Genomic DNA, 24156 nt, shown 5'->3' on the forward strand with positions numbered 1-24156 from the left:
TGACTTGGAAATATATAAGCAAAATATCAAAGGGTCATAGAACTGATGTGAATGTGTTGAACAAACCTAAGACAATGCATTTTAAGTGTGAGGCTTTGTTCAACATATTTACGTCAGTTCTATGACTCTTTGACCTTAAATTCTGTGTCTGATGCCACCTGACACCTGAAGAAGGAGCGAGACTCTGAAATCTTGTGTCTTCAAATAATCCTGTTGGACTATAACCTGATGTCATGTGATTTTTGACCTTGTCCATCCCATCAAGGAAATATATAACCATTCTTTCACTGTAGCTATGCCAAATACCTGGAACTCCCTCCCTAATTGCATCGTGGGTCTACCTTCACCACAGTCAAGAAGGCAGCTCACCACCACCTCCTCGAGGGCAACTAGGGATGGGGAGTAAGGGCTTGCTGAGCCAGCGATGCCTGCATCTCATAAATGAATAACATAAAAAGTAGGTCAAACAGTTTTTCTGCGAAAACATATGACTTCAGTTAACTGACTCTCCAACCATCTGGAGAGAGAATTGCTCAAGTGTTTACAAAGTTGAGCTTTTACCACCAACAGTAAAACAGGTGGCCAGCAGCCTCAAGTAGGCTGAATTGAAAAGTAAAGATTGATTCCAGCAAAAGTGTTCAGTTTTTAGGAGCCTCCAGGCCAACAAGGCTGGAAATAAGTCTTCACAGTCTCAAAGTATTCAAAGTCTGAAAGAAGTCAGTGAGTGAAACTGTGTGGGACGGACAGAGAGAATCTGGCGAAAGGAAACCCTTTTAACCTTGTCAGTTGACTAAGAAATTATAGACTAAAGATAGGAATGATACTTTACTGGAATTGAGAGTTTAAACAATATTGTTAGGTTTATTGCTCGTTATGGTGAGACTTTGCAAATGATTTTTTATATAAGTGGACAGCTTTGTTTTCTTCTGTGTAATGAACACATGTTCCTTTGTAACAAGTTAGTGGCAGCCTGATGTAAATAAGTTCAGTAAATTACCACCACAGTAACCAAATTGCTGCATTAAAACTTAAAGTCTGTCAATCCAGGTTTTGGTCTGAAATATGTCAATACTGGACAAGCCCTCAGTTGGGAATCATTAAAAGTTTGCTACTGGAAAGTGCTATAACCACAGCTGTTCACAGATCATAACTCTTTTTTATCTCCCCCCACCTCAGGACCTGTGGATCCCATATTTCAATGTAACAACTGATATCACCGCATCTGCGATGCGAGTGCACAAAGATGGTAAGATTGTCTGTTTGCTGTGGGTCTATGGCTTGTTCTATGTGTAAGGGATTTATACCCTGTCTGAGTACCCTGTCTTCTGCCAACAAGGTGTTTGTAGTCCCTTTTTGTCTTTGTCCAATAGGAAATAGTTTTCCTTCTCCTCCCATGAATTGATGGTCACTTATCAAACCGCTTGGAGTGTTTTAATCCTTTAGTAGGTTGAAGAAAGGTTTTCGCAGCAGTGGATGACATTCTATTGTGCAGTTATTCTGTTAGCATCTGAAAGTCTACCTTCAATTTTCCAATCTGAACATTGCACAGTTGAATAAGTCTTCATGGATTCATGAAGGAAGGCTGGAGCCTGACCATTTTTGTCGGCGTATCACACAACACTTTAAACAAAAAAAAGCAGCATTCATAAAAAAGCGGAGTAGATTTAAAATTTTGAGCCTGTACATTGGAACCTTTAAGAATTCTAGGTTGGGATTGGTTGTTTTGTGTAGCTTTCGGTGCAGTTTCCTCCAGTGACTTTCCTCAAATGTTCAATCACAAACCAATTAATTCTGCCACCAAATTTTATTCAATGTCGTGCATTATGCTGCAGCTCAGTTTCAAACCCAGTTGGGTATGTTCGCTTGGCAGAGGCACAGTAGTCAGCACAGGATTTTCATTGCAAGCCAGTATTTGCTTTGGATGTACTACCTGTTTGGTATGCTGTAGCATTTGACCCTTTAACCATTTAAGTTACTAAGCGTACCTTTCAGCAATATAATCTTGTAACTATCAAAACCCTGTGCGAGTGATTCTGCTAATGCTGGTGTGTTAGGGTATTTAGAGCTGCCTCCAAGTGTGAGCTGGATTGGATGCAAATTAAAGCCTGAAAGTTAGTTCAAATTTTGAGCTTGAAGAAGTGCATGCTTTATTATAGTCGATTAATCAACTGGGCTAGAACTTGATCAGCTAGAGAAGGGCAGGCATTGGGATGCAGGAATGATACGTGAGATATGGTGGCAGCAACAGCAGGTGGGAATGGTAATTTTGTGGGTGTTCAAATAACAAGTGGAGAAAATCTGAATACTTTTGATCAGTGTTACAGGAATGCTTCCAAATCTGTTTGGCTGCTCTGCGTCATTCAGCAGAGATCTGTTTGGAGGGTGAGCTGTATAGGCATGACAATGCCAGCATTACCAGGATCACTAGTTTGTTTAGGCTTGCATGATCATTAAGTTATCTTTAAAGTGGAACACTCAGATGTATTGCCTTTTTTATTTCTGTGCATCTTCTGAACATTTGCTTCATCAAGAAAAGTAAATCATCATCTCTAATGAGTCTGCAAATGAATCAAAAGCCCTGTCACTGTTTAAGGGCAGTTGCATCTTGTGACAGGGGATAATGAAAGGAGAAGCCCAGTTGATCTGAATGGCCGTGCCTAGCGTGAAGCATGCCCGCTTTGCATTGCAAGTACCTGTGTGCTGTGGTTTGTGTGGGAACTGGCTCCAGGTGCTTAGTGTTGACAAGAATTCTGGCCATGTATCAACTGCAGTGTGGCTGTGGATTGGTTGTTCTGGAATACTGGCTGTGCCTATTTTAATTGGATTTTGTAGCCGCTTCACTGCAGGTCATCTGCAGATCTGAGAGAACATCAGGGCAGCTTGACGGCGTGCAGAGGTTGCTTGGCTCCTTTTTTCACCCTGTCCTATAGCAAAGATTTTGTCTTTGTCTCCACTCCCCAACCCCAGGCTCATCCCCCAACCCTCAGCCCGTCATTTTCAGTTACTGCTTTGGAGATTTACATCCCCAGATCCCAAACAGCCTGACCAGTTTCTGTTGGCATATCTCATACAAGTGTATTACAGACTAATACTCATACAAGTGTATTACAGTAGCCTATCTCTGTACTTGTTAAACTAAGCCAAAGAGGCAGAAGACACCAGCTAAAATGTGCAATCATCAGTACAAAATGTCAATTTAATTTGGGAAGAGTGGCACAGATTTTTAAAAATCATCTTCAGTGTTGAGAAGAAAGGTAATAGGTGACTAAAAGTTGAATTATTATCTGCAGTCTGCCTCATAATTGAAATTCTGAAGTTAAAGGAATATTGCTGAGTGTTCCCCTTTACTGATGATGTAGTGGTTTTATCATGAACTTCCATTGATTGAACTGAAGCAGATGGAGCCTTAACAACATGGAGAATCCATTCTGTTCTCTTCAAATTAGACACTTAACTGGTTAAAATCTTTATTGAATTTGGGGTGATTTTCTAAAGGTCTACTCCTGGGCTTTGTGGTGGAGGGGACACTTGCTGGCCTCCTTTGTTAAAACTCCGATCTGATTCTGTCACTGATACAAAGCTGAGCTGTACTGGGACATTGCTATCCACAACTCCTTTTTCTGCCCTTGAGAGTGGAGGTTGTACTGTGGTGTGTAACGTTCGTATGTGTCCTTTCCCATCTTTCCCTGCTTCCCAAAGCTTTGTTTCTGGCCCCTCATTGTGGTGGCATTGCTTCGTAACATTGTCAACGTCCACACACAATTCATAACTGCTTTTATTAATCCAAAGTTAATCTGAGGGTAACTTTTTCACACAGCGTTGTCTTGTCTCCATTCCTCCTCATTACTTAAATACTATGTTTAACCCTTTTGAGTGTCCACTTTCCTTGCATTGAATCAAATGTTTAGTTTAACCTGCCATTTACAGGCTCTGTAAAATTGCAGTGGTAAGTATTAGACAAGAAGAGTGAACAAACATAGTAAGATTTTAATTCACTTTCTATCTTAAAAAAATCATGTACTACCCTTTCCCTTTCCTGCCCTCCTCCCCTCCTTGGAATGTTTCACCATTCAGAGTTTGTGTATTGACTGGGTATATTGACAGGGCAGTTAATGGTCTCCCACTGGTCTCTGTAGTTTAGATTCTGGGTACATAGTGTTCTGGTTATCTTCCTTCAATCTCAAGAAAGCACATGCACAGAGAATGCTTGTAAATCAGAGGATAAAAGCTCCCAATCTTCCTTCGTTGTCCTGTAGATCTGATAAGTAGCCTGGAATGCTTTGTAAGCTTGCACATTTCCTCTGCCTGGGAGTTACATTCTGTACAGCTATACCACCCCAGTGTGAGACAGTTGTCCTTAGATTCCGCATCTGCATTTAATTTGAAGTGAAAGTTACCTTGCACTTAGGACTTGGCATCAAAAGTGCTGCCTTACTATTTTAAAGACTGCAATGGCAAACATAAAAAAATTCCACTGCAGCCTTCAACATTGGCAGCAACTAGTGAGTGGGCTGAATGAATTCTTCCAATATCTCTTCAATTTCTTTACAAAAGTCTACACCTTGTAGGTTTGCTCCTGCATAAGGAACAGTAGCTGACCTTTGGTTCCCCAGGCCCCTGCTTCCCTTTACCTCAGCAGAGTAAAAAGCTCATCCATTGCTTTGTGGTGTCAGACTGAGCTGTGGTGTTATCCTTTCATTGTTGTATGTCAAACAGGACATAGTTAATTATAAAACAATTCCCTCCAGCTTAATTATGAGCTTAATTTAGTAATGGTATTATTCTACATGAAAATTAGTTTGTACTTTGACATGCAGCATCATTAAGTTAGTATTACTACAGTTCATACTTGCATTGATATTATTGCCAAGCAGAACATAGTGTTGTAGCAACTTGCATCCATGAACAATTATTGATTGAAAATCAAATGGAATTGCACCAAGTCCCCTGAACGCAGCCTAGCTGCAAACTGAAAACTTGATTTAAATGGTAGACAACGGGATGGAATGTAGAGTGCCCGAGATCCAGGTCCATGATACCGTCGCTCAGGGTCAGGAGGTACCACAGATATCATGCTGCCATGTAGAGATATGCATCTGCAGTGGAAATCCCACACTACTTGGCAGGACTCGGACATTAATGCACTGATTGTTCTGAGGGATCATGGATTGTAAATTGCAGAGTTAAAGGAGGCGATGCTCTTGGATATTCTGCAGGAGATATGGGGCATAACTGCATCATAACTGCTGTGACAGGGAGAACAGAAGAATGATGACCTGATTCAGCACAGAACTTTGGAAATACATATACCCTGCCTCATAGCAGTGTGTTTAAGTGCACCCACAAAATGCCACAACTGTAGATCACCAGTGCAAGCTACTAAGTACCAGCCTAAACTGAAGAAAACAACAACATTTGTAGATTGGCTTGTGCTGTTCCTGTTGTTGAAGACTTCCAGTCAACACCGGAGATTGCGCGTAACTGAAGTAGGAGAAATTCACAAGTTAGAAATTATTTATTGCTTTTGCACTTTCTACTAAGTGCTCCATGGTGGCTTTGTTTCTGGTGAAAGATATTTTTCACATGCTTCCACTTTGAGCTTGCTCTCCGCTAAGGGTCTGCTACTCTGTCAGAAGTGCTGTGTTTTGGATGAGATGTTAAGTTGAGGACCCATCTGTCCTCTCAGCTGGAATCATGTTCTCCTGGTTCTCAATTAATTATCCTTCAACCAACATCCACCAAATTACCCAATCTGGTTATTTAGCTCATCTTTGTTTGTGGGATCCTGCTGGGCACAGATCGCATGTTGTATTTCCCCATTCTACAATTGGGGTATTTTGCATCAAGTTCCTGGATCTCCTTCCCCAACGTCATTGCAGGTATACCTACTCCAAATGGCCTGCAGCAGTTCAGCAAGGCAGATCCCTCCACTTTCTCGTTGTAAAATAAATGCTGGCCTAGCCAACAATGCCACATCCAATGAATGAATGAAACAAAAACAGCAGTTACTTAGTGTAATGTCCTGAGAATGAGAGAAATGCTATCCATATACAGCCTTGGCAGTGCTTTTCATATTGTTTATTTTGTCAACTTTTCTCAATTCAAAATACCAAAGGCAGTTATTTCAGTTCTCATTAGTACTCAGTCGTGGAGATATACAGCACAGAAGAAGGATCTTCCGCTCATCAAGTCCATGCCAGTCAATAACAACCACCTATTTGTTCTAATCCCATCTTCCAGTACTTGGCCCATAGCCTTGTGTGCCTTGACATCACAAGGGCACATCTAAATGCTTCTTAAATATTATGAGGGTTTCTGCCTCTACCACTCCTACAGGCAGTGAGTTCCAGGTTCGCACCAACCTCTGAGTGAAAAAAATTTCCTCACATTTTCTGCAAACTCTATGACCCTGATCAGTGATCTCTCCACTAAGGAGAAAAATTTCTTCCTGTCAACCCTGTCTATGCTCCTCATAATTTATACATCTCAATCTCCTCTGTTCAAAGGTAGACAACTGTAGTCTGTCCAATCTGCTTTCATAACTGAAACTCTCCACCCCAGGCAACATCCTGGTAAATCTCTGCACCTTCTCCAGTGATATTGCATCCCTCCTATAACATGGATTGCATAATTACACAATACTTTGGAAGACTTCAGCCTACAGTTGCCACCAAAGCCTGTACTACAGTGTAGATGTGACACGTTATGACAATGTCAGAAGCACTTTAGGTAAAGCAAAGAATACCTGTTCCATAAAGCAGGCTCTATATGATTGACCCTTCACCAACTGATAATTCCCTACCCCACATGGACTGAACCTAATCCTTTCCATTCTTTAAAAGACCATCAAAAGCGATGGATTTTCAGAGAGAAAAGAGTCCAGCACTCCAAACCTGTGTTGGTGAACTCATTAACAGTTTAGTGATCCTCTAACTCTCTTCCTCCACCCCCTCTGTGTGTCTTCCTGCAAGGAGAGGGGTCTCAAATTAGACACCTGTGTGCGGACCCTGTATAAGGACAGTGATGCATCTTGTTTTGCAGTTGGTCATCCTGGCAACACATCCCAACACATCATTTACTTTCGCCACCGCCTTACTGCCCTGGTTTGCGAACTTTGGATGAGTGTACTTTACAACAGGTTACACTTGCACTTAAATCTTTCCTTCATGGCCCCACGTAGTGCTGGCCATTAGACCTTGCCACCTGTATTTTACTACTTTTGTCACCTGGATCTGCTTCTAATCTCTTCTCATGTCCAGATACACAACACAGATCTTTGTATTGCCTGTGAGCAGATTCCCTTGACAGCTTCATCTAGATTAAGATGGCACCGCAAAAACCGTTTCTGTTGAGCTGCTGTAACACTTCCCATGTTATGCCAGTGTTACTACAACAATCTGGCTACAGAAACACTGCCAACCCAACCAATCAGCTTGACCACAAACTCCTGAAGTCTCAGTAAGGTTGCACTGTTAGTCGGTTAAGGAATGCACTCATTCAGGAGGACATTATTTTGTGGCATAATGTTAAACAGCCTTTTGAAAATCAGATAAGCAATGTGAGCTCAAGTACCTAAATGCAGTACCTAGAAACTTCCAAGGACAGTAGTTATGTGGACGTGTAAGAGTTGAAATGGTCATCCTGATTCAAGCAGGCAACAGAAAACCGAAAGAATTGCTGACGTTGGAAATCAGAAACACAAACAGAAATTGCTGGAAAAACTGAGCAGGTCTGGCAGCACGTATGGAGAGAAAGCAGAATTGATGTTTCGGGTCCAGTGACCTTTCTTCAAGAAGGCAACCGATTCTTCTGAAGCCTCAGCACCTATCTCCTTGACCTCGTGCCCTAACTCTCCCTACCTTCCCGGTCCATCAGCTTTCTCCGCATGGAAAACTTTGGGATGTTAAAGTGCTATCTCAATGCACTTGTAACAATACCACAAATCATGACAAGATGACGCAGGAGCAACATGTCAATTATCTATATCTGTCCAGGAAGTGTGGGACCTGCAGACACTACACATTCAGTGTATAAGAAACTAGCCGAGTATGGTTGGATTTTATTTGGTGCCTTGGGCCTGGACATTTCTTTAAAATTGATTCACAGAATGTAAGCATCACTGGCAAGGCCAGCATTTATTTCCCATCCCTTTGAATGGATACTAGAGAGGGGCCTTCTTGAACTGCCATAGTCTTGGTGGTATAGGGATTCCCACAGGACTGTTAGTGATTTTCAATATTTAGACCCAGTGAGGATGAAGGGATGCCAAGTATTTCCAGATCAGGATAGGTGTGTGACTTGATTTGGAGGAGGTGATGTTCCCATGCACAAATGCCCAGATCCTTCTCAATGATAGAGGTCATGGTTTGGAAGTGGTTGTTGAAGAAACGTTTGAGTTGCTGCCGTACATCTTTTTATAATAGGTTCACACTGCAACTACATTGCATTGTTGATGAAGGGAGTAAGTGTTTAAAGTGGTGGCTGGGGTAGAAGTCAAGTGGGCTGCTTTGTCTTGGATAGTATCACCCGTCTTGTGTCGTTATATCCATATTCATTGAGACAGGTGGTGAGTGTCACTTGCCTTGTACCTTGTAAATGGTAGGCAGGCTTTCTGGAACCAAGTGGGTCAGCCAGCTTCTAACTTTCACTTTTAGCTATGGTATTTATGGCTGGCCCAGTTAAGTTTCTCATCATTGGTGATCTCTCAGGATGTTGAATGTGAGTAATTTGCTGATGATAATCCATGAAGTGTCAAAGGGTGTTGGTTAGACTCTGACTTGGGAATGGTTATTGAGTGACGCCAATGTTGTTTGCCACTTTACAGTACGCAGCTGAATTTGACAGATCTTTCTGTGTGTCAACCCAGACCGCTCTGTTATCTGAAAAATTGCAGATAGAGCTAATATTGACCCAAAAAGAAAGTAAAACACTGCCGATGCTGGAAAGCTGGACTTAAAACAAAATGCAGGAGAAACTTAGTACACCTGGCAAAATCTACAGAGAGAGAAACAGCGTTTTGAGTTATATAAATATGACTCTTCTTCAGAACACAGTATAGGGTCCGTGACAGATCTCAGTCCCTGTATTGTTTCTGTCTACTAGCCTGATCCTGCCACTGACTCAGCCAATTCTTGGATGGGATCTTTTCATTGCCAGTAGCCCCCAGCAATCTGAAGGCAGTCCTGCAGAAACTAGAGAGGAAATTGGGACCCACAGCTTGGATCCACTCATGGAGTGAAGGCCTCCCCCTCGGCCTTCAGGCAAACAACGGGAGTGAGAGGAGGGACCCATCAATCCCTCAATTTACTGCTTTTGAAGTCATTATTTACTACTCTCAGTCTACTGTCATGATTCCATTGGCCCCCTCAGGCAGCGGGTGCTTAAGGAATGGCCAAGTCGGGGGAAGCAGGTAAAGGTAGTGAAAAAGCAGTCGGCTTTGCTGCCCAGTTTCCCCTTGGTCTTCCAGTGCTAGGATGGATGCTAATCCACTGTATTCGGAAGCAATCTGCTTCGGGTATTCTTTAACTTTGGGAACAGTGTTATGTGGCCCCACCTATTCCCAAGGAGTTAAGTGTCCTCATGTCTTTCCACAGAGCAGAAGGGTTCTGCTGGATTTTGTTGCTGTTCTATTAACGTTTGCTACTGGGTGTCACCTTTCCATTGGTGGATGATCAGAGCAGTGAAAGCACTTTTGGTTCATTGGCACCTCCAGTTCTCAGAAATCCACCATGCAGAAATGCAAAGACGTGTTTAAATCTAGTTGGTTTCTCAGTACCTGGGTCATCTTTAAAGCTTCTTGCTATTGTCGGAGCACTCACCAACCGTCTTTGAAGCATTCAGCACCAAATTAACCATATGGCAGCTCCTGTATCTGGTACATCTTTGTTTCAAAAGGACACGTCTTTTAACTGAATATTGAAGTGAAAAAGCCAAATGGAGCTCTTCAGTGCAAGGAAGTTGTTAAAAACTAATCAAAAGTTAAAAGTTGTTTGTTCTCAAATAATGAATGTTGAAGACATGAATTTTCTAAACTCTGATTCAGTGGGTTAGACCAGAAGCCGATCAGTAAGAACCAGGCTAAAGCAATACAAAAAAGCTTGGTTTTGCTCAGCAGTTGCTGTCTCCTCTATTGTTTGAAGATCTAAGTCTGCAAAGAAGGATGCACTAACAAACACCATCTCATCATACCGTGTGGGGATTTAGAACCGTTATCAGTAATAGCACAAGTATAGTTCCACCAGCTCACCCTGTCTCTTTAAACCAGCTGCACTACCCAAGTGAGTTTGGCTGGGAGACACTGGCACCTCCATTAGTTTTGATTTCAGTTTAAACACTCATTCGCATAGTCATTTAGAACTGAAAGGCAGCTAACCCTCTAAATGACATTTGTACCAAGTTCACAGACTGCCATGTCTGACCTATATTTTATTGACTTTGCCCCTGATGTTGTGAGGATGCAGGTTATTTTCACTTCCTGTACTCTATTCGACATGTGATCTTAGGTCAAATTAGTCACGATCCAGCCCTTGGTAGGTATTCCAGTGTGGCGTCCAGTAGCAACTGATAAGTATGAATAAAACCCTCTCTCTGCCTTGCATATAAGGTCTAATTCACGTAGTTAAGTTGTTCATTGTCTTTGTCTGAAAGACCAACCCTTGAAATGCCATGCACCAGTGCTGATGCATTTTTTTAAATGCCTTACTTAAAAGGGGATTCAGTGGAGGCGTGGGGTCAGTCCCCTGAGTGTAAATTGTGTGCACAACTGTTTGAGCTGTCAATGTGCTTCTGATTGGGAGCTTTCAGTTTGACTGTGTGCGCACACTGGCTTTATCAAAGATATTTTAATATCCAAAATTGTTCCATTAAGTCAGTTGCACATGTTTCAAATAACTCTCTTTAGGAGAACCAAAGAAAACATTTCCACCTAAGCCTGCAGAACAGCTGAACTTACTCCAGCAATGACATGGAAGCTGAATGAGTCAGGAAAGGAATGAGTTCCCAAACCTTGCATTGTATTGAATGGAAAGCAGTAATAATCATCCATGCAACCAGCCCTATGAAATATTAATAAAAAAACTCTGCAAGCAGTAACAGTACCTCTCAATATCACACACACTTTTAGAAACTGAGATGATCTGTTGTACATGTCTTAATGACCCAGTCACAAAAAGACTGAAATCATTCTCTGCAATTGTTTTCACCTTAAAATAAGCTAATGTTGAAACCTGGAATTGTGCTCCATGCAGTTCATAACTTCATGACATTTCAAAACATTGGATAGTCCATTGTCAAAATATGGGGAAGACACAACAGCATTGCAAGATTCCACAAACAGCAAGGAGATAACAACCAGTCTGTTTGGTGATGTTACCATAAGGATCGTTATTGGCCAGGGCACAAACAGCATCAGAATCTTTTAAAAACATTTAAAGGAAGTAGTCATGAGGTTGGGGGCAGTGATGGTTTGGTGGAACCTTTGGATAACAACTGGATGAAAAATTAAGGGCAGCGAGCAGACGCAAGTCAGAGTTTAATTTTCGGGAGACTTCAATGGGCAGATTTGGACTGGGCTGATTTGTAGTCCTGGAGATGTGAAGTAGAAGGATGTGCTGGATTAGAGGCTTCGTTATTGTAGACTTAACTTGGAGAGAGGTTATGGAGGGGTTTTTAAACAACTGCGCAAAATTTAATAACTACTGCTTTATCCTCTTCCTCTCCCACGTATCTCTGAACCATACTTCCTTGTCTGCTGCTACCTACCCTTAATCTCCCCTGACCCCCACATTTATGTGCACCCATCCCCACAGCCCTCCGGGTATATATTCTCGGGTGAGGAACACGATTGCCTTCCTGATTTATCCTGGGAATTGCATCTTGTGCCAAGCAAGGACCTCTCCATTTTTGCAGAAAGATGCCACATCAGGGAAATTTGCTACATATTTTTCTGTGCTGCCAGTGAATCTTCTTGCAAATTAGCAATTCTGCATCTAGCAGAATGTCAAAATCTGAGCTGTTCATAGGCAGGAAGGTCTTCATCCAAATGACCAGGCATTTTCTAAGCAGTAACCACTTCACACAAGCAATGATTCCTATGAAAGCAGCACAGTATTTGTTAAAGTATATATCATATTCATTTTACTAGTTATTAGTGAACAGTGTTAATACTGAGCAGCGAAGCACCGAGTGGGTGTAGAATGCAGCTTGAGTGAGGGTTAAAAGTTAACACAAAGTTAAGTTAAAGTGCACGTCCAGGGAGAGAGAAAACAGCAAATCTCCTGGATGGAGAGGGGTGGTGGTGACATTAAAAGAGGTCTTTGCTTCAGTTTTTTACTAGGGAGTTGTCATGTGTCTGCTGCCCTTGTCTGGGGTTGTGGAGGTGACTGGTTTTGGAGTTGCTATCCAAGGTGCCTCGGTGAGTTGTTTTAGTGCATCATGTACTGTTGTGCATCAGTAGTGAAAGAAATGAATGTTGAAGATGATGGATGGGGTGCCAAACAATTGGGACTCTGTCCTGGATGTTGTTGAGCGTCTTGAGTGTTGTCGGAGCTGATCTCATCCAAGCAAGTGGAGGGGCATACTCCGTCACACTCTTGACTCCTGCCTTATAAATGGTGGACATATTCTGGGGAGTCAGGAGGTGTGTTTCTCACTGTGGGATTCCTCGCTTCTGACCTGCTGTTGTAGCCATAGTTCTGGTCAATAGTAACCCCCAGGAGGTTGATGTTAATGAACAAGAATATGCGATAAAAATTGATACTTGTCTAAAAAGGCAATGAGCACAAATTTTTTAGAAGAGACTTCATGCCTACAAGTACAGTAGAATTGCTTCAGGAAACAACCAGGTATGAAGACAAAAACCGAGAGTAGAGAATTATTTAGAGAAAAAGTGCAGAAAGCTGCAACACGAAGGTACTTTGGGGATCTCGTACGTGAGACCCTGAAAGCTAGCACATGGGCAGCTGGGAATCAGGAAGGCTAATAGAATGTTGGCCCTTATAATTTTTTTTATTCATTCACGGGATGATGGCATCACTGCTAGGCCACATTTATCGCCCATCCTAATTGCCCAGAGGGTAGTTAAGAGTCATCCACATTACTGTGGGCCTGGAGTCATATATAGGCCAGACTAGGTAAGGATGGCAGATTTCCTTCCGTAAAGTAAATTAGTGAACCAGATGGGTTTTTCCAAAATTCGACAATGGATTCGTGGTCATCATTAGATTCTTAATTCCAGATATTTATTGAATTCAAATTCCACCATCTGCCTTGGTGGGATTCGAACTTGAGTCCCCAGAACATTATCTGGATCTCTGGGTTAACAGTCCAGCGATAATACTACTCGTCCATCGCCTCCCCTGTTTTAGTGGGTTGGAGGGTAAGAGTAGGGAAGTCTTACTCCAACTGTACAGGATGCTAGTGGGACCTCATCAGGAATACTGAGAGCAGTTTTGGTTCCTTTATTGAAAGAAGGATACCATTTCATTGCAGGCAAGTCAGAGGAGGTTCACTAGGATGATCCCTGGTAAGGGTCCCTGGTCTTATGAGCAAAGGCTAAACAGGTTGGAACTCTACTCACTGGAGTTTAGAATAATGAGAGGTGATCTCATTGAAACATATAGGATTCTTAAGGGGCTTGTTAGAGTAAATGCTGAGAAGATACTTCCCCTCATTTGGAGAGTCTAGGACCAGAGGGCACACTCTCAAAGGAGCCGCAATTTAAGACTGAGATTGGGATTTCTTCTGAGGGCTGAGAGTCTTTGGAACTCCTTGCCAAGGAGAACTTTGGAGTCCTTGTTAATATTTAAGACTAAGTTAGATAGATTCTTGATCAGTCAGGGAATTGAGGGTTATGGGGAAAGGGCAGGAAAGTGGACATGAGGAATGTTGGATCAGCCAGGATCCTATTGAATGGCAGAGCAGTCTCGAGGGGCCGAATAGCCTACTTCTGTTTCTGTTTCTTATGGTCTTAGTAGATATTGTGGCCTTTTGAATCTGTTTTGCTTTTCAATGAGATCGTTGCTGATCTGATAGTGGCTTCAGTTCTTCTTTTCTGTTGACTGCTGGTACCTTTTTGTTGCCTTCTTTAAAAATATTTAAGGATTCAGTCTCCACTGCTGTCTGAAGGAAGACAATTCTATAGATTAACAACCTGCTGAGGAATGAATTTTTTTATTTGTTGTTTAAATGGGAAACTCCTCATTAATAAGCTGTTTCCTCTTAAATTGTAATCTGTGCCTAGAAAAAGGAAAACGTCCTCACAACACCCACCGTATCAAGCCATGTAATACAATAAGCTCATCTCTTTCTTCTAAACTCGACAGATACAGGTCCAACCATTCCTCGTGAAATAATCCTCTTACCCTGGGAATGCATCTGTGATGAGGGCTGTGTGGGATCTCAGGAGGGCATAATCAGCTTAAAGGATTTATATTAGATATATCTGTTCTGGAGAAGTATGTAGTGCGTTTTGAGAGGAAGGAGGAGAGGATTAAACACTGAGTGATAAAACTTTAAAAGAACCAGAGGAACAGAGCCTTAAAAAGTGGCAAGACAAGTCAGTCAAGTTGCAATTGTGATAAATAGAAGCTCTAGTGCAAAAGCAGAGAGGTAATGTCTATCCTATAGGCGTGAACTTCGATTACTGTTAATTGTTTTAGGTTATGTATGAGGGAAGATGTGAAGAGGATGCAGACAACTACAGAAGATTATAAACAGATTTTAAAACCAGAAACGAAACCTTCAAGAATTATGAGAAAATTATAGGGGTTGAGCGAGTGTTCTGTTTTTCAAAAAAAATTGTGGATGTTCTGCCCCAGCCCCCACATACATGCTCACCATCTCACAGTAGAATTTTTTTTCTAACAAGATCCAAAGACAACAGTGGAGAACTAGCTATTTCATAGAACAAAGTCATCTTAACATAACAGCTAGGAGGGTAGGGGTACAGAATCTGTTTTTCATTCTCCCTTTTAGGTTCCTTTCAGCTGTGTCCCCTTCTCCCTGTGATTGAACTGCTTTCTGTGTCCTCTGATAGTACAGTCTAAACTGATTTGACTTTACATCCTGCCAAAGCCCCTTGATATTGTGTACTGCTATTTGCTCATATACTGTCTATATGTCTTTCAGAAATTAAAGCAATATTTCATTGCCGTTTTAGGCACTTTCTTGAATGTATAATCTTGTGGGATGGCAGAAATGTTCAGCAGGCTTACAGGGAACTTTCTTTGACATTTGTTGCTGTTATGACCCTTTCTCCCCATTTGTTCTGATGGCCACAATCATGCTTGTTCCTCCTTGTCCCTCTATTCCTTCTGATTCCTCTTCTCTCCCGTGCTGTTCGTATTCTTACTCTTCATCTTCATCCAGCAGGCAGTATCTGGCGTTACGTCAGAGCGAGTGCATCTTACGTCCCTTATTTGCCTCCTCTCTGTGACCCCAAGGACGGGCATTTGCTTGTGGATGGCTGCTATGTAAACAATGTCCCAGGTCAGCACTACAATCGCTTCCTATCTACACTGGCCCACTGGGGACATTGGATACTTGGGGCTCAGAAGGAAATTTGAGCATTTGTGTGTTTGAAATCTCTATAATGCTATTGACATTGAGTATCTGATTATATTACAGCTCCTGAAAGTTGTGGGTAAAGTAGTGATTAAACACTGGAAGCCAACAGTGGTAAATGTATAATTCAGTATGTAATACTGATTATAATTTAAACTGTAATTGGCTGAAAATGTATTCAATGTTAAGCAGTTCTGTGGTTTATGCTACCTTGTTTCCTTCTGAACCAAGTCTTTCTATGAAGGTTTATTATCCTCCAGCCCAGCAATTGGCAGGAGGTGGATAAGTCTTGTGTCGGGACCACAACACACTTTTTTTGTCAGCTGTTCTGTCAAATACTAATCTGTACAGCATCAAGGGGTCATGCAGGCTGACACCAGTTCCTTGGCCCAGGGCTTCTCATCATTTCTCTTGTAATGAGTGAGTTGTCCTCTCATTCACCAGGTAGCTTTTCGACTTGTTCTTATTTTGATTCACAATTCAATTTTGATTAAGATTACTGCTTCATAATTCACTTTGCATTACTGAATAGACATATAGAAACATCCTCCCAAAAATTAAATCATTCCAAAAATGTGCTGTCCACCTGAATTGTCAGAGACCCACTCGTAAACTACACAATTAAACCAAACTCCAATTGGTTCAGCTTTTGCAGTGGAATCCTGTTCTATGCAATAAACTCGATTTTGGTTAGAATGTTTTTGGCAGATTATACAGATCAGCAAGATGCTTAATTTTTCAATCAACATTTGCTTGTGATTGTCTCTACTTTTTTTTGATTGGGTAGGCCTATTTTTGTTTTATGTAGTGAGTAGCAGTAACCTCTAAGAAATAAGATTAAAGCTGGAGTTGTGAGTTTAATAATTTCAAATAATATTATAAGAAAAAGGAAACATTTTCAAACAACGAGTGGTTAGGGTCTGAAGAGGACTGCCTGAGCATTTGGTGGAAGCAGGCTCAGTTGAGGCATTCAGAAGGGAATTAGGTGGTTATTTGAAGAGGAACCATGTGCAGGGTTACAGGGAGAAAGTTAAGAGAATGACACAAAGTGAGGGCCTGCAAAGACACGATGGGCCAACCTCTACCTCCTATGCTGTAATCATTCCATTTTTTGAAGATTGAAGTAACAACTTGCATTTATGTAGTTCCTTCAACAGAATAAATGTACCAGAGCACACAAATGGTATGGTTACAGAGATGGTGACTGGGGGATAGCAATAGGCTTCCTGTTGTCTGTATTACTACTTGTATTGAATTAAGTTTCATTGACCTTGCTGACAATCCTCACTCTCAATGGGTAGGTGATTTAACGTTTGGTCTAAAGTGTTAGAAATTAAATAGTGTGCCAGCGAAGGAGAGAAGAGGTGTGGAGAGATTAGGGAGGAAATTCTAGAGCCTCAGCAGGGGGCATGGCTGCCAATAGTGGGAGAGACAAACAAGAACAGAATTAAGAGAACCTTCGGTGCTGGAGGAAGTTGCAGAGCTGAGGAATGATTTTCTTTTAAAGGAGAAAGGTTGTGTAAATGTTTGAATGCACAGAACTACATTTGGTATGAGGCAATGGTTGCTAAACGGAAAGTTGAATAAAGCACTCAAGCATCTTGTAAAGAGCTTGATTCGGAGTGTTGCTTTGTATAACTTCAAGGCATGGAGAGAAGGGAGGCCATCTTCAATAACTCTGATGTAGATCTGCTGGACTGACAAGACAATGTGTTGAAGTGCTGTGGGAAGTGCATTACAAAGAAAATAGTTGAACATGATTAGGAAACTGTAGAGTCTGGACAGAATGTATTGCATACAATTCTGTTTCTGTAAAATGTTACAGAGAAAAGATTTCAAGAAGGAAGAGGAAGGCAGAGAATATCAATACTGGATGGCTTGGAAGTTAAAGGATTAATTGGCAGAGGAAAAGGAGAGATGGAAAGATTACTAAGAGCCCAAGACCTTGTCTTTGAGCAGAGCATACAAGGTGATGAGATGATCACCGAGTGTATCAATTGCTCATAGAAATTGCAGGCACGTGGATTCCACTGTAACTGAGCATTATTAATCAGGAGAGTGAGTAGTTTTTGGCAGTTCAGCTGGTTATCTTGAAGGAGCAATTCTCACATGAGTTGTTCAGAATGTTTCCCCCAACAGTCTGCCACCCCTACCACCTCCCAGAATGTGGGTTTGCAGCAGAGTTTATGCTGCAGGTTTTGTGATGCTGTGCAGATTTCCTCGGCCTGTGAGTTGAATGCTGTGACCTCCCCTTCTCCACTCCCTCTGCACAAATCACAGTGTGTGCTGAGGAAGTGGGAAAGGGCGGCAGGTCACGCGCACCTGTGCTCTTCTAGGCCTCTGACTGCATTTGTTCCTCGTGTGGTTAGGCTCGCTGTGGCGGTACGTGCGAGCTAGCATGTCCCTCTCGGGCTACCTGCCACCACTCTGTGATCCAAAGGACGGACATTTGCTCATGGATGGAGGATACATCAACAACCTGCCAGGCAAGTATGTGACGTTAGGATAGCGGAGGCAAAAGGTGAGACCTAAATAAGCTTCTCATAAGCAAAGTACGTAGAAGCCTCTGTATTCCTCAGTTCAAAATGTTCTTTTTATAAATTGGTGCAGCCCCAATGCAGCCATACAAAAAGAGAAGTGCCTACTCACAGTTGCTGATGAACCATCCTTATTTCAATCTGTCAAAAATCTGACTCACTTTGCAGCCTTCACAGCTCAAACCCAGATGCTGATGCAATCAGGAGATGTTTAATCACAAGCCGATGATGGAGAATTAACCTACTGTTGATATGGGATGGCACGGTCCACGTATTTCACTGTGGCAGCAGATTCAGTGCAACCTAATGCCCAGGCACATTTCTCCTCTCCCTTCATCACCTGGTCAGCAATAATGGAGGCATCTTTATTGAAAGAGTCGGTGATCGCAAGCAATTATTAGAATATGTTCTGCAAAATTGATGCCTCCGATGCTCAATGTTAACACTATCAGCTGGAGGGAATGTGATTAATAAACCATGTGGATTGCGTTAATGAAACTTTGACAGGTCTCATTAGAAACTGGGGCCTGGTGTATGAACTGCATTCTCTTTAGTGTTAGTTCACAGAGGTGCACATTCAGAGGTGGCGAGCAGGAGATGTGGGGAAGTGTTCTGGCAGACCTGATGAATGATGGTAATTATTGTTTCCTGTTCATTACACTTATGATCAGGATTTTATCCCTACTTGCCACATACTGCGTAGCTTGGGATTTCCCAGTCCAATTGTGTGCAAACTTTGAATGCTGCTCCAGACCCAAACCCATTACTGCCATTTCCAGCTTTCCAGCTTTTCTTAAACACCTTTCCCTTTTCCTGTTCTAGTCTGTTCTGTTCTATCAGCATTTAAGGGAAGATAATAACCATTGTGGTAATGCCACAGGATTGATGATCCAGAGGACGAGGCTAATGCCAGGAAGGCACTAGTTCAAGTCCCACCATGGCAGGTGATGGAATTTGAATTCAGTGACAAGCCTGGAATTGGATGCTAGTCTCAGTAATGGTGACCAAGAAACCACTATTGATTGTTGAAAAAACCCATCGGCCTTTTGCTATTTCTAGGGAAATCTGCTGTCCTCACCTGGTCTGGCTCACATAATGATTCCAGGCCTACAACAATGTTGGTGGTGCTTAAATGTCGTCTTGGTTCTGAGAAAGCAAATACTGGTCTTGCTGGTGATGCCTGCATCCCGTGAAAAAAAAACTTTCAAAATGTTCCTTCCCAACGAGTTTACCCCCTCATTGCTGACCCTGTGGATACAACATGTGGATCAACTCTCTTTCTCTGCACCTCTCCTTCCTCTAGAATATCCATTGACTTGTGAACAAGACCCTTGCCATTATTGTGATTGGCTGCAACAAGATCACATCCTTGACAACTACCTAAATGAAGCTGCCTGTCCAGGCTGTGCTATCTACCATTCAATCCGAACCATTCTCCTTGTGATTTGGTTGTTGCTACCAAGTTGGTCTGATGCTCCCTCCTCCTCTGGCCCTTTCTCCACCCATTTCACCTTTCATTCGCTATTGGCCAGCCAATTATTTCTCACAGAAGTGTCTTCACTGTCAACATCCCTCAGCCTCTGCACCAAGCAGGCTGTCATCCTCAGAGACTCCAACCTCTGTGTTAACAATCTGTACTCTCTTCATCTCCTGTCAGTTCATTGATCTCTATCTTTCCTTTATCTCAACTTTCATACAGATTCCCCAACCAGATCAGCCACTTGGCCTTTGTATCTCATAAGACCTCAGTACGTATGTCATATCAACCACATGTGATGTAATCTCTTGTCACTTTGTAGTGTCCATTTCTGCTCTCACTTCTCCCTTCCATACCCTCAAGTGACTTCCTCCTGTACCTGACCTTAAACATCTCTTTCCCAATTCACTTAGAATTGCATTTTCAGAAATCCCATCACATGTTGGCCTTCCAATTGCTATCACAAACATAAAAAATGTGTTAATGGAACATCGGGAAAGCTTTTACGGGATTTGACAAAGCCAGCGAGGGTTTATGAAAGTCAGAATATGCTTAACAAATCTACTGGAGTGTTTTATGGTTGTAACTAGTGAAATGGATATGGGAGAACCAGTGGATGTGCAGTATTTGGATATTCCGAAGGAACCTCGCAAGAGGTTAGTGGGCAAGGTTGAAGCATGTGGGTATAGGGAATAATATATAATTCGAAAATTGGTTGACAGATCAGACACACAGTGGGACTAAGTGGGTCTTTTTCCAAGTGGCAGGCAGTGACTATTGGAGTACCACAAGGATCAGTGCTTGAGCCCCCACTATTTATGACATATGTAAATGACCTGGCAGAGGGAACTAAATGCAACATTTCCCAGTTTGCTGATGACACTAAACTGGGTAGGATTGATAGCCATGAGGAAGATGCAAGGAGACTTAAGGTGATTTGGGCAAACTGATTGAGTGGGCAAATGCATGTTGATGTAGTACACCGTGGCTAAATGTAAAGTCATACACTTTGTTGTGAGATACAGAAAGGAAGAGTGCTGTTTAAATGGTGACATATTGCGAAGTGTGGATGCACAAAGGGACCTGGGTGTCCTTGTATACCAGTCAATGAAAGTGAACAGAGTGAGCAGCAAGCAACTAGGAAGACAAATGATATGTTGGCCTTCATTGCAAGAGGAATTGATTCAGAAGCAGGGAAGTCTTGCTGCAATTATACAGGGCTTTGGTGAGATTGTACTGGAATATTGTAGGCAATTTTGTTATCCCTCCTTAAAAGAGAATGTAGTTGCCTTAGAGGGAGTGCAACACATGTTTGATGCTGGGCATGGCAGGGTTGTCCTATGAAAAGAGATTAGTTCAACTGGGCCTGTATTCACTAGAGCTTAAGGTATTTGATTGAGACATATAACATTCTAACAGGGTTGGACAGACTAGATACGGGAGGATGTTTTCCCTAGTTGGGGAATATCGAACCGGGGACAGAGTGTCAGGATATGGGGTAGACCATTTACAACTGAGATGAGGAAACATTTATTCACTCAAAGAGTAGTGAACCTGTTTTCTATTACAGAAGGTTGTGGAGGCCAAGTCACTGAATATAGTCAAAAGACAGAGAGATTAATTTTTAGCATTTAAAGGTGTGGAGAAGAATGTGGAGAGAGCATTAATGTGGCATTGAGATAGTGGATCAGCTGTGATCCTGTTGAATGTCAGTGCAGGTTCAACCTGCTGAATGACCTACTGCTACTCTTAGTTTCTATCTTTTTCTATGTTTCTATATCTGCCACTCCTGATTTGTTCAATTATCCCCTCACCTTCACCCTGAATAAAGCTGTTACCCTCACCCTGGGCATTTCCCCTCAGTAGCTTCCCGTTGCCCCCCTCCCCCCAAAAAAAAAGCCCCAGTAAGGCCTTCAATTCCACTTTCTTTAAGTCCAAGAGACATCTGGCTCCACAGTGCAAGATCATATCTTGGTCCAGTCCTTGTTTGTTAAAGCTGCTCATATTCCAACATTGCCCAAGAGCCCAATGATACAAAGATAGCCCACATCCTTAGCTTCTTTTCTCCATTGCAGGCAGCCGTCTTAAAGAGCTTCTACTGTATTGGCACTTCAAATACATGCATGAGAGGTTTTAGATTTATTTAACACTAAGTGTAACATCATTAGATCATCTTCCCCAGCTGCTTCCCTCCTTTCTCCATGTCCACTAGACCAGACTCTCTCTGAGGTTCCACCCTGCTTAATCATTTTTATCTAACTTCTCTCCTATATCACCTCATGCCCTCTCCTTTCCCAGCCTTGTTCATAAAACCCAACTCCTCCATGGACTTTATTTCCACCAAACTGCTGATCACCCAACTTCCCTTCTGGGTCTCTATGTTGAGCTGATGTTGTAAACAGTTCTCTCCGTTCAAGTGTTGTCCCTCTCCGTTAAATCTGCTATAAATGTCACTTTTCTGCAAGGCAAGACCCTTGATCCATCTTTCCTTGCAAACTACTGATTTATCTTCAACTGCCTTTTTTTTCTCTGAATTCCTTCTAGATATTTTCAGCTCCCAAATCATTGCCCATCTGTCTTGGAATTCCATGTTTGAATTCCTCAGTTAGGTTTCTATCACAGTACAGAGACAGCTCTTACCAAAGTCACAATTGACTTCCTATCTGACTGTGGTAAAAATAAGGTTTTCTGTTCTTGTCCCCCTCTTTGACTTCTCTGCAACCTTTGATATGGTTGGCCACAGCATCCTCCTCTAATGCTGCCGAATGATTGTCCGTCCAGTTAGGGCTTATACTTTCCTAGTTCCATCTCAGATTATCACCTATACTGGCTTCTCTTCCTGATCCTGGACTACTGCATCTGGTGCTCCCGAAGGATTGATGCTTGGTCCTGTCTTATTTCTATCCCTGTCCCTTAAGCATCATCCAAAACACACAAGTCAGTTTTCACACACACACTGACATCAACCAGCTCTACCTTACAGTCACCTCTCTCGATTCTTCCACTCTATTTAAGTTCTCAGACTTCTTGTCTGATAATCTAGCACTAGATGAGAAGGCATTTCCTCAAATGAAATATTTGATAGACTGAAACCGTTGTCTTTAGATCCAGATGACGAACTTTGTGCCCTATCCACTGACACCATTTCATTCCGTGGCAGTCTCGAGTTTGCAAGCTTGTCATTACTAGACCACGCAGTGATTCTGATCTCTTATTTATGCCATCATGAAGGTAAACTGTTTACATCTTAGTTCTATCCCTTATCTCCCCACCTGCTATCAGCAGAAACCTTCATGCCTTTTTAGAGTTGACAATTCCATTGATCTTGGTCAGACACCCATACTCTATCTTTTTGGAAACTCGAGTTTATACAAAACACCACTGCCCATGTCTTCACTTGCACCAAGTCCAGCTCTCTATTAGTTTTGACTCACCAATGCACACTGGGCCCTTGTTGAGCAACCCTTTGTTGTTAAAATTTAATTCCTGTTTTCAGATCCCTCCATGGCCTTGTTTCTCCCTATCCCTAAAATCTCCTCCAGCTACACAACGCTCAAAGATATCTGTCCTCCTCTAACTCTGGTCTCTGATTTGAATCAGCCTTTTGCATAAAACCCACCTCTTCCCTGGACTTTATTTCCATTAAACTGCTGACACCCAACTTCCCTTCTGGGCCTCTATGTTAAGCTGATGTTGTAAAGAATTCTCCCCGTTCAAGTGTTGTCCCTCTCTCCGTTAAATCTGCTACTAATGTCACTTTTCTGCAAGGCAAGACCCTTGATCCTTCTTTCCTTGCAAGCTATTGATTTATCTTCAACTGCCCTTTATTTTTTAATCTCTGAAGTCCTTCCAGACATTTTCAGCTCCCAAATCATTTCCCATCCCACGTTCAACTGCCTGGGACCTAAACTCAAATTCTCTCCCTGAAACTGTCCATCTCACACTTGTTCTTCAAACTGGTCTTTCGATCAAACCTCTAACAATTTATTGTTATCACCTTTGTTTAAAGCCATTGTTTTATAATACTCCTGTGGAGCACTTTGGCAATTATTATATGAATGCAGTTTTTTTGTAACACAAGTTGCCAACTGCACCAAGTGTCTGATGGGGGAAGCTCCATCTCAGCACTGTACATTCCCTGGCTATTTTAATGGAAAAATACTAGTTCCTTTTCCTCAGTTGGACTGAAATAAATCCTCCAAATGCATCGCTTTATTTATCCCCCTCCTTCAGTCCCTTAGAGCCACATAATGACCTTTAAAGATGAGCTGGAATCTGGTAGTGTTGCTCTTGGGTCAACCAGCAGCAGGAGGGGAATTGGTAACACGTGTGAATGTTGAGCACGGGCACACTCCTATCTCTGCATTGTGCAACTCTCTCCATGCACTCTCTTTCAAGGGCAAATACAAATTTATTGGAAACTTGGTTCAAAGTGAACTTGTCTAATGATGGAGTAATGATATCAGTGAAATAGGATAAAGAAATCCGTATATTGCTGGATTGAAAAATAATGAATCATTATAGATGTTTGTATAGGTAAAGAGTAAAGGCAGTAATACATTCCAGATTTCAGAACAACAC

The 24156-nt window shown here is 42.1% G+C and overlaps 1 protein-coding gene across 3 annotated transcripts in view; it reads left to right on the forward strand.

Annotated features, from left to right (window-relative positions):
* Positions 1 to 24156, forward strand: part of pnpla6 (patatin-like phospholipase domain containing 6) — a 148087-nt gene that overhangs the window by 102549 nt on the left and 21382 nt on the right. For 2 of the 3 annotated variants that reach the window (XM_048617875.1, XM_048617876.1), the window contains 3 exons: positions 1177 to 1246; positions 15367 to 15486; positions 17931 to 18047. In XM_048617875.1, coding sequence (XP_048473832.1) covers positions 1177 to 1246; positions 15367 to 15486; positions 17931 to 18047 — 307 coding nt within the window. The remainder of the gene's footprint in view (positions 1 to 1176; positions 1247 to 15366; positions 15487 to 17930; positions 18048 to 24156) is intronic. The other variant, XM_048617874.1, reaches the window with a different exon arrangement.

This window comes from Rhincodon typus, chromosome 38, assembly GCF_021869965.1.
Source record: "Rhincodon typus isolate 14 chromosome 38, sRhiTyp1.1, whole genome shotgun sequence".
NCBI lineage: Eukaryota > Metazoa > Chordata > Chondrichthyes > Orectolobiformes > Rhincodontidae > Rhincodon > Rhincodon typus.